The sequence below is a fragment of the Brienomyrus brachyistius genome, chromosome 7 (assembly GCF_023856365.1).
Source record: "Brienomyrus brachyistius isolate T26 chromosome 7, BBRACH_0.4, whole genome shotgun sequence".
NCBI classification, from domain to species: domain Eukaryota; kingdom Metazoa; phylum Chordata; class Actinopteri; order Osteoglossiformes; family Mormyridae; genus Brienomyrus; species Brienomyrus brachyistius.
The window spans coordinates 17,947,267-17,958,029 of record NC_064539.1 but is presented as its reverse complement, the minus strand read 5'-3'; the positions used below and the strand labels follow the sequence as shown (position 1 = coordinate 17,958,029).

The window sequence follows — 10,763 nt, the reverse complement described above, 5'->3', positions numbered from 1 at the left end:
CTGGCTGTAACTGAGCAATACAGCGACGTTAAATGAAGTTACATGTCGTTAGAAAATGTTTTGAATTATCATCTTTTGCTCCGCCCATTATAGGAAAGACACTATAGCTCAAAGGGAATTAAAAATAATGTATATTCTGAGCGGGCGGCATGGTGGTGCAGTGGTTAGCACTGTCGCCTCACACCTCTGGGACCCGGGTTACAGTCTCCGTCTGGGTCACGTGTGTGTGGAGTTTGCATGTTCTCCCCATGTTGTCGTGGGGTTTCCTCCGGGTACTCCGGTTTCCCCCCACAGTCCAAAGACATGCTGAGGCTAATTGGAGTTACTAAATTGCCAGTAGGTGTGCATGCATGACTGAATGGTGTGTGAGTGTGCCCTGCGATGGGCTGGCCCCCCATCCTGGGTTGTTCCCTGCCTCGTGCCCATTGCTTCCGGGATAGGCTCCGGACTCCCCGCGACCCAGTAGAATAAGAGGTTTGGAAAATGGATGGATGGATTGATATATTCTGAGCTCGGGAAGGTGTGTCTAATTCACAAACCAGATTTTATCTGAAATAGTGATGCAAAAAGGGTTTTTGGAAATTCGTTGGTTTCAAATGTAGTGACCCAGTATTGATGCATTGGTAGGGAGACACCAAACTTCTTATGTCTCAAATCCCCGAAATTTACTAATTTGACACAATACAATTTTCTTGTAAAAAAATTAATAAAAAAAACTTTTCTGCTGCAATTTTTCCATCACAAAGGCGATTTCTTTCAATGAAATGAAAGTAATTAGTCTGATTTGTCAGTTTTAACTACTTTTGCTAACCTGGGCCAGTTAGCTTATTTAGCCTCCTCGTAGGCCCCATATGGGAGATCGGATACAGTTGTTGAATGGATTTTTAACACATTTTGAACATCTAACTGCTACAATACATCCCTTCACTTCTGCTAGCTTTAGAAGAAAGAATGTGATTCGTTGTTGTTGTTGACACCCCCATGCACAACAACGAAATGTGTCCTCTGCACTTAAGTCATATGCAGGGACGGATTATGGGTTGTGTGGGCCCCTGGGAAAAACGTTTGCGAGGTCCGTAATCCGTCCCCTGGCCATATGTGACACTGTGACATAGCAGGGGGCAGCTCTATATTCTGTAATTTGTTTTTGAGAAAGCATCCGCTAATTAACTAAATACAAATAAAATAATTGTGTTTCTTTAGTCCATTTTCTAACTGTGTATAGTGGTTTGGGTCACGGCGTAATTTGTCTTTTTACTGTAAAACATATCTATACCTGGATCAGATTGTTTTGAGTAGTAATTAAAAATGATGTATGTTGTGTCTTCCTTTTTGATCCATTCATGAGTGACACAGTTGTGTGACGAGTTCAAGCCTGTAACTCTCCCTTGTGTCCACTGGGTGGCAGTAGGGCATAGAGGAGAGCACGCCGCAGTCTGTGAGCTGTAAACTTCGGAGCTGCGTGCCAAGTGCCTCCCACTGGGGTTGCAAAGAGAGGCAGAGAAACAACTCCAGACTCAGACCTAAAAAAAAACATCGTCAGGCTGAGAAGCATGTTTGTCTAGCCAGCTGGCTGCCTGCCCCTGCCTTGAGCTGCTGTTCCCACAGGGAGGGGTGTGTGTGTGGTCTGAGCTGCGTGTGTGCGAGCTGGGGCCTGGGGGGGCAGTGTGAGCCTTGACACCTCCGGCCCAGCTCTACCACATGCGCGACACGGCGGTATTATGGGCTCTTACCGAATCCGTTTCATTAGTTTTATGTTTCTGTTTACTTTGTCTTAGTTTCTTCTTCTCAGGATTTTTCTCTTAGCTAAACTTTATTTTTTTCAAGTTTTTTTTTTGTTTTTGTCTTTAAGCATTTGTGACAGCGTACATGTAGATGTAACACAGTCCTCACTCACTCGGAGATTTATGAACCTGCCACAAAATAGCCGTACGGAAACTCAAACGAGCGAAGTAGGTGGCCCTAAACGCAGCCTGAGTCTATATGAACAAGAGGTGAAAAAACGTCTGAAATGGCCTGAAGCTTATCGTGACTTCACTGTTAAAACCAGCAAGGACCATTTAATGGAGGAAAATCTGACATTGCTCAACCTCAAGGTATTTCTCCTTGCTAAGTGCTCAGACATTAAATCAACAGCCTTTTTCCCAGCCCAACTGTTAACGGGCGACTTTATTGTTGAGGTTCATTAATTTTAGTGGTAATTTAAGCTTTTCTTAGGCTGCCTTATTTTAACAACAGTCTTTGTTGGGCGCACTGAAATTAGATTACATTGTAATCTGGCTATTTGTTTTCTATTAATAATCCTTGATCTTATCAAAGGGCAGTATTTTTCTTAATGACGCAGGTATACCTTCCAACAATACAATGCATAGTGGCAGGAAGTGGTCATGAAGTCACATGATGGGCAGAACTGTGGGATTCTTAAAGGGACCATACAAGAATTAGCTGGAAATAACTCAGGCATTAATGTCGTAATGCTGTGTGTGAAAATAGCAGTGTGAATACTTAATAAACAGAATTTTTATATTTTTGCTTTCTGCTGGTAAAAATTCGCATTACTTGGGGAGATGGGCAGCTATCTAATTAAAATTTAAATTTGAATGAAAAACTATGTTACTGAGTGATGCGGGATAATCTGAAATCTATGTGCCTTAAGAAGGGTTTTCCATTAGATGCTTTATACATTGATGGTCTGTTCGCCAGTAATAATGAAGCACCTCTTTTTCAGGCCAGTGTGACCCGCTAACTGGCAGTAGCAGCAGAGGACAATAATGGTTGACATTTCACAAGATCGGGGTGAGATGAACCCGTCGTACTCCTGTTCACCACAGCACAAACGCATTGTGTTCAGCTATGGAGATCGTGGCCTAGTAATCATTGAATGCAGGGCTAGCGAAGGGGAATACTGTGCTTTATCCATCTCCTAACATGTATACCCAGTAAGGAAGTTTATGGTGGTTCTGTGAGACCATAGGAATTATGGTGCCTAGTACTTAGTAAATATGGCTTTCATTGATGTATTGTATTAGAAGGCCAGGGATATATTCTAGTGTGTTGTTGCGCTTAAGAATTTTGTTAGCATGTTTAGCGTCTTATGTGCCAGGTGAAGGTTAAATGTGCTTCACTGTTGTTTCTCCCTGAACACTAAATGAACCAGAAATGGGTATATGACAGGATTGCCCGTCTGGGGGCGCTGTACGGTATCGCACCCGCGGGTGCCGTCGATCTGCCACCCCCCGCCCCAGAGCCCCCCTTACCTGTGTCTCTCTGAGTGCCGCGGCATTGCCCCCCGTTCTGCCCCCCCACCTCTCCCTCATGGAGGGGGAGGGGAGCAGGGAGGAATTCGGAGGAGGCCGGTGGAAAGGTCTAGAGCTTTGTTGTGCTGTAACGCCGGTCACAGCCAGGCATGGAGAAAGTGACCCCCCCCCCCCCCCCCCCCCAAAGCCTTCGTTCCCAGGCTGTTCGTCAGGAAGGTTGGATTTTTTACACTGTGACAACCGTGCTGCCATTTCCTGAGGAAATGCGAGACAAACACGGACCGGCTGAGAGAGGGGAACAGGAAAGCTGTGCTTGGCAGGGAGGGAGCGAGCCGGCCCGTGGGGGGGGGCAGCCTCGCACTTAAACACACTGAGAGCCAAAGCCTGAGGAAAGTATTTAGCCAGCGGTGTGGCCTCGCTATTCTGAAGCTTCTGCCGCTCTGCCGCAGCCCCCAGGAACCTCGGTGTGTTGCACACAGATGGGCTCAGTGCTCGGTCAGGACCAGCAGAGCCAGGCAGTGCTGCTATTCAGCCCTTGCTTGCTGGTTTTTTTTTGTGCTTTGCTTTCTGCTCCAGCATGCAGCATAAACCCCATAATGTATTGACCTACCGATCAGCTTTCTGTAAACTGGCAGTCGCACCGTTTTAATCTCTGCCTTTTGGCGAGGTGTGACACTCGCCTGAAAGTGGATGGACGATGCAAATCAAAGTCGCACATTAATAGCAACAAGGAGAGTTGAAAATATGGTGTGTGGGGGGTGCTGTTGTGTAGTTGGCACTGAGTAGTTACATAAATGTACAGTTAAGAACTTTGAGTATGCTGGTATGATGCCCGGTTATACCTGAGGCTGGTTATTATTCCAGGAAGCCAGGCTTCCAGATTCGCCATGTAGCCTAGTCACAGTTAAGCAGTCAATGCAGAGATTTGTTTTTCCCAGCGGGGGAAACAATGGTCTTTAAAGAGGAGTATTTGTGGCTCCGGGGTAATGGGATGCCTGCCTATAGCCTCATAAAGCCTGTGCCCCAGGTGTTGACCCTGCCGACCTTCGTGATCACCTCCTGGAGCTCTGGGCAAAGAGGGAGCTCTCCCAGGTGAGGGAACCTTCTCGCTAGCTGTTTGTATCGTGGGGAGGATGTGCTAGTAGACAAACACGGTGTTTAAATTCAGCTTGCGTTCCCTCAGCTGCGCGCAGAGGCCCGTAGGGGCTTCTCTGGCCTGCAGGACCCCCTGAGCGGCCTTTTGTGCATCCTGGAGGGCTGCCTGGAGTTACAGAGGGCTAAGGCTAACTCGCTCAGCCAGTGCGTCCTAGCGGAATTCCAGATCTGGAGGCAGGGCCGCCCCCAGGTCTGTCTGCAGCAGGAACAAGCAGGGCGGGCGAGAGAACTGCAGCTCAGGGCGCTGGGTCTGCTCAGCGACCCCCAGCCCAGCTTCATTGACCCCCTGCTGGACGTATACCATCTGCACTGCCTGGACCGAGGCCTGTTGCTGGCACATATGAGAAAACTGCAGGCCGCTGGCTGCCACAGAGAGGTGGGTGTGGGATTTCTAAATCAGATGAGGGGGAAATGAGGGCTTTTACTTATACAGAAATGTTCTGAGGGCAGAATGAAAATGATTGGTTCAGAGAGAGAACCAATCAGATTGTAGAGGAGGCGGGCCCAAGCAATCAGATGTCTTGCCCCATTTCCTCTAGTTGCTTGCTACATTTCTGAGCCAAATAACTTTTTACGTTGATACATTCTGCACAAGACCACCATTATGCGCCCAATAATAAAAAACATACATATATACTATTTGCAAAATAACATGCAACACACCTAAGTGTAGGGCTGCATGATTTAGGGTAAAATATGAATCATGAGTTTTTCACTCAGAATCCAGATTGAGATTTTTTTTCTCTTGATTATTGAGCAATATATTTCTCTCTTTATTATTGTTAAAGACACAACTAGTGAAATAATTAAGACAATTGCATTGGAGAGTCACTTTCTATACTGCAAGAGGTTTCAAAGTATCAGATATATCCTTTTAACTCATTATAAAATGTGACCTGTAGAATAAAAATGTTCTACAGAATAAAAAAAGATGCAACGTCATTCTGAAAATCCGCCTGTTTCGCTTTGCACTGTTCCTGTTCGGCTCAGACTGAAGCACGTTCTTTACTCCTTCTCCTCCTCAAAGGCAGTGTTGCTGAGCACCAAGCTGGAGCTGCAGGCCGATCTGGATGTGGAGGAGGTGAGGGTGATACCATCGCGTGACTCTCCATCTGCGGCTCTCTGGTAGCCTGGTCTGGGAGCTTCGCTGCGTATGCCTTGCTGCGGATGCACTATAGCTTTTAACATATTAAACATTGACCTACCTAAATGTACACATAAGATCAACATTGGACAACTAACAATCACATACTATGAAATGTTAATATAATCCTTTGTATTGCATCCTGATAATAGGAATTTGAGGTTCGTAATAAATTTATAATATAGTACAATTATAAATACTAGACAAATTGATGAGCTCATAAAACATCTTTTCTTTGGTCAGTTAGATGTCGAACGCTATCAGTAAATGGAGGACAATGGGTAATGGCACTAATGTTTTATGGCAATTGATGATGGGTTTCCAAAAGCTATTACTGTTGTTAACTGTTGCATTACAACAGTATTATGTTCAGTGGCTCTTTGTCTTATTATGAGTCCATCACAAGTGGAAAGTATCGTAAGTCAAATATGAGTATGATATGGTAAATAAGTAAATAATGAACTGTCACTGAATAAGTAAATTAGTAATTACGTAACTAAACAGCTATAATTGAAAAGCAAACTAATACAAATTTATTCAGTTAAACACAGAAAAAAATCTTTGTATCATACGTTGTCAAACACTGTATGAGATGTTTAAGCTCGTGATCGCTTCAGAGGCTGGAAACGTGACCACGTGGATGCTGCCGTCAGTAGAAAGTATCGCACGACGTGTCACTAGCCTGGGAACAGATCAAAATTCAAAGTTGACTACTGACTGTGCATCACTGTCACACTATCGCAAAGTTGAAATATTGTAGCCCTAACCATTGTAAAGTTACGAGCACGGTGACTATCTCTGTCTCGCAGCGCAGCAAGCCGCCCGTGCTCTGTACGGAGTTTCCACGTTGTCCAGTGTATATTTGAGAATGTGTTTGTGGATGTATGCGTGTTGGTGTCCCTGCTTTGTATTGGGTGTTCCTCTGCCTTGTGCTTCTGGAATCCAGAGCTGGAAGATGGTTGGGTAGTTATTTACATGTGTGGCATTGACGGTTTGGAGATAACAACCATTTGAGCGTGAGGGTTCTGTCGTGTGTCTCCCTGCAGATGTGCGTGCCCCTCATCCTGCAGGACAAGCTGCAGTTGGCTGAATCATACGTGCGGGGACACCGTCATCTAGAGGAGTGGCTGGTTAAGCTCCTGGACTCGTGGTGTCACCCGGATTTCAGCGTGGCCCAGTTAGAAAGGTACCGACACCTGAGCTGGCCACGGACATGCTAAGCGAACCTTCAAAGGCAAAATGGCGTCACTGCAGTCTGTATCAAAACTTACTCTTTTTTATCTTGTGCAAAAGATTGTTAGTAGGGGCGGCATGGTGGTGCAGTGGTTAGCACTGTTGCCTCAGACCTCTGGGACCCGGGTTCGAGTCTCCGCCTGGGTTACATGTGTGTGGAGTTTGCAGGTTTCCTCCAGGTACTCCAGTTTCCCCCCACAGTCCAAAAACATGCAGAGGCTAATTGGAGTCGCTAAATTGCCAGTAGGTGTGCATGCGTGAGTGAATGGTGTGTGAGTGTGCCCTGCGATGGGCTGGCCCCCCATCCTAGGTTATTCCCTGCCTCGTGCCCATTGATTCCGGGATAGGCTCCGGACCCCCGCGACCCAGTAGGATAAGCGGTTTGGAAAATGGATGGATGGATGGATGGAAAAGCGGGTGGACAGTGAGGGGACTCTGAAGCCCTGTTTTGGTAGTTTGCTTCGTAGAGCAGTGAGGTCATAATTAGCTCCCCGATTGTGCAGCTCTTCATAGCCATAATCCGCTCTGGCTTTCACAGCGTCCCACTGTCCTCCACATTCCTCCCTTAAACTGTCTCTCTTGGACCAAGATCAAGCTCATTGTAATTAGGAACCTGAATTAGGGCATTATGTAGGTTGCATAGTAAATTAAAATGAATGGTCTCCTGGATAACCTGTGAACCGCTTTAGGGATTTAGCTTCCGGCTGAAAAGCGCAGCATTTTGTACAAATTTGCTAAGTATCTAATATTGCTGGCTATTAAGGCATTGTATATTAAGCAACATTTTTAGTTTCAGACTACTCTGCAGTACGTGTTTAGGCTGAGAATACTCTAAGCTGATCTTTTAATTTTAGGTTATTCTTTTAGAGTATTTTAGACTGATCTTTAAGTTTTAGAATACTCTAGTCTACTCTAGGTCCCAGAGAAGAGGGCTTCAACAGAGAAGGCATTCGATTTGATTGGGTACGTACTAAAGACTTAAATTTTCTGAGCAAGAAATATTTTGGACATTGACAATTTCAATCGTTCTTTTACCGAATTCTTGGACGTGACCACATAGCATTTAATCAGTCACAGAATGCAGTGCTGCCGCCGGCCACTTGTAGGCAATCTTTGGCTCTGCTTGGTCATGCTGTAGAGGAGAAGTGGAGAATTAATGTTTGCCATGCAGTGATGGAAGGAAAAAGGGGAACGATGCAGGCTCAGGCCTGGACTGGCTTGCTAACGTAAAGCTGTGTTAAATGGACATTAACAAGCCAGCATCACATATGTGCAATGTCCAAGTTATCAGAGTGTCCCCGAATTCTTCATGGCCACAGTAACCCGTTTCATGGTGCCACACGGAAGCTGGGGAGGGGTTTGCACCCGCTTGTCGCGGGCATGACGGCCCCCCGTCAGCTGACTGCTCTTTATCTTGCAGGCGGTATCCTGACCTGTGTCTGTCTCAGCACCAAGCCCAACGCATTCAGCCCAAGATTCTCAGCAAGCAGGTGTTCCGGCTAATGCAGCAGTTCAACCTTGACTCAGGTGACTCGGATAGTGAGCACTCGCATAAGAGAATGCGTTGACGTTGGGGACCAGCGTGTGGCTCAGCGGGCTAAACCGATGTGTCTGGGCTCCGACGGTCCCTGGTTCGAGCCCAGCCTCAGCAGAATAGTCACATGTCCGTGGGCCCTTGGGAGAGGCCCTTAACCGCCGGCTCCATGGGCACCTCTGCAAACGGCTGCCCTTCGCTGCAACCGACATATGTGTCATAAAGCGTTATTTTTATCGTTATTGCTTTTATGTATTTAGTAGATGCTTTTATCTAAAGCAGCATGCAATACGGAAAGCAGGGTCACACAGTCCGTGGAGCAATTAGGGCCAGTCTGTCGACCACAGGATTTGAACTGGTGACCTTCTGATTGCGGGCGAGATGTCCTGCCCCGCAGAGCCACGTACCACCCCTCGTCTAGACACAAACCAAGCATTGTCATCTTCCCCGGCAACCTTCACGATAAACCGTCCCCCTCCGTTACAGCCCTGTGTCCCAATTCTGTCACCAAGAGGAAGCTGGATTCTCTGAAGTTTCTCATGTACAAGAAGTTTATTGAGGTGAGGAAGTCTGAGCTAGACGTTGCCGGATTAAAAAATTTTTTTTGTCTCTAGTGCCGTTTCCGTCAGTTATCTCAGCCCCGTCAGTTTCATGAAGGTTTCTTCCTTCTGTGTCTCTTCAGAAGACCATGTCTGAAGAGAACTGGAGTGACCATGTTGAGGTAGGAGGCCCAGGTTTCTGGTGAACCACGAGTAACATAAGCATCTCCCATAATAAAAACTTCAAAATAACAACCTTTGTTCATATCTGTATGTTACTGCAATAATATGAATATTGACAACCATTTTTTTTTGGTGTTTAATTTTTTATTGTCTTCGTTATACTGCGCATACCAGATTGTCTTCTAAATCTGCTAATGTACATTGGCATGAACTGCCGTGCTGGTCTTTGCGCATTACCAGGCGACAGTAGGGGACAGTCCAGCACTGCAGGCTCGCCTTCTGGAGCTCCTGGTTAAGTACAGCGGCCTGAAGACGGCGGCATGGTGGTCACTGCACCACGGCGTCCCCAAGGAGAACGTGCCTCCTGAGGTGTGGGAGGCGCAGCAGAGTCTACCTCCCCCACATCGGTGAGCATGACTTACGGAGTCTTTATTTAGCTAGTTAACGGCAGTAAGGAACTTAACTTATAGTGTGGGTGTCTGACTCAAATTACCCGGGGGGCCACTTGCTAGCGTTCTTTCCCCAGGGGGGCACTCGAGCTATTTTTTATGACCTGGAAGATAAATGAGAGAGAGAGAAAAAAAACGATACGACGTCTTTATTCCACTAATCTGTAAGAAAACCAAGTCTATGCAGATCAGTTAAATGAAAAAATACAAAGTGGAAAATGATTCAGTAATGGATTAAAAAAGTGTAACGGGTTATATAAAACATCTGGCGACCCAGAAGTGTGAGACCTCTGACTTATGGCGTTGCTTGTTATGAGAAATTCCTTGATGGAATACTGATTAGCGAGTAAGCAAGCATGTTTCTCTGTGGTTTTGGGCTGCTATCCTGGACCGACCTTGGAACCCATTTGTCCACCAGTCTGGGTCCATATCCGTGCCAGTTGCCGAATTATTTCTATGTGTGCGTGTCCTGCCATTTGTCTGAGGTCATCGTCTGCCTTCCGGTCTCTCTCTCTTTTTTTTATTTATTTTTTTGACTTGTGGTGGGACACACACACATTCCCGGCTCGTAAAGTTGTTGCAAATGGTGGTCCATTCTGCTCCAGATGAAGTGCCTTAACGACTTGAGTGTGACGGCACCTAGTTGCAAATGAGTGCCCTTGATAAGCCCCTTACATGGTCACGCTGGTCTCTCTCTCTCTCTCACACACACATACACACACACACTCAGCTGGCTTCAGATGAAGATCTTCCTCTTCACACCTCCCTTTAGATCAAACACTCCCCTTTGTCCTGTTTCCACTTCATGGCATTCTTGAGTTCAAAGTGCATCTCTGAACGCTCCTTATCACATTCTGTCCTGCTTCTAAGGGGGGCGGGAGACTTTTCTCTTTAAGATAACATCTTCTCTCAATGGCAGATCTGAGGACGCCTGTCTGTCGCCAGAGCCCTGGGACCTCCCTGGGACTGAGCGAGATCGGTATTACCAGCTTCCTGTTTCCAAGGAACACGTCCATTTCGTCAACACCCTGGAGCTGCTGGATCTGTGCAGAGAGGTGGCACTGCAGGTACCACAGGCTCTGTGTGCATCTGCTCATGTGTACGAGTTAATTCCTGTGTTTCTCTCTGTCTGTTGGTGTTTTTCCACTGCAACCCAGAACCGACCTTTACCCCAACCGTACTGCCATCTGACGTTTTTCCACTGTAAAGTACCCGACCCGTATCCACGTTGACATGGTCCTGCTTACTAGCTGGGTGGAAAGCGTGACC

At 46.4% G+C, this 10,763-nt stretch overlaps 1 protein-coding gene across 3 annotated transcripts in view; it reads left to right on the top strand.

Annotated features, from left to right (window-relative positions):
- exd3 (exonuclease 3'-5' domain containing 3) overlaps positions 1-10,763 on the top strand; it is a 37,867-nt gene that overhangs the window by 1,708 nt on the left and 25,396 nt on the right. For 2 of the 3 annotated variants that reach the window (XM_049018712.1, XM_049018713.1), the window contains exons 2-11: positions 2,729-2,796; positions 4,285-4,349; positions 4,441-4,788; positions 5,440-5,493; positions 6,603-6,742; positions 8,210-8,316; positions 8,810-8,883; positions 9,006-9,044; positions 9,286-9,452; positions 10,414-10,561. In XM_049018712.1, coding sequence (XP_048874669.1) covers positions 2,772-2,796; positions 4,285-4,349; positions 4,441-4,788; positions 5,440-5,493; positions 6,603-6,742; positions 8,210-8,316; positions 8,810-8,883; positions 9,006-9,044; positions 9,286-9,452; positions 10,414-10,561 — 1,167 coding nt within the window. In that variant the 5' untranslated portion in view covers positions 2,729-2,771. Of the gene's footprint in view, positions 1-1,852; positions 2,097-2,728; positions 2,797-4,284; positions 4,350-4,440; positions 4,789-5,439; positions 5,494-6,602; positions 6,743-8,209; positions 8,317-8,809; positions 8,884-9,005; positions 9,045-9,285; positions 9,453-10,413; positions 10,562-10,763 lie in introns of all 3 variants that reach the window. The other variant, XM_049018714.1, reaches the window with a different exon arrangement.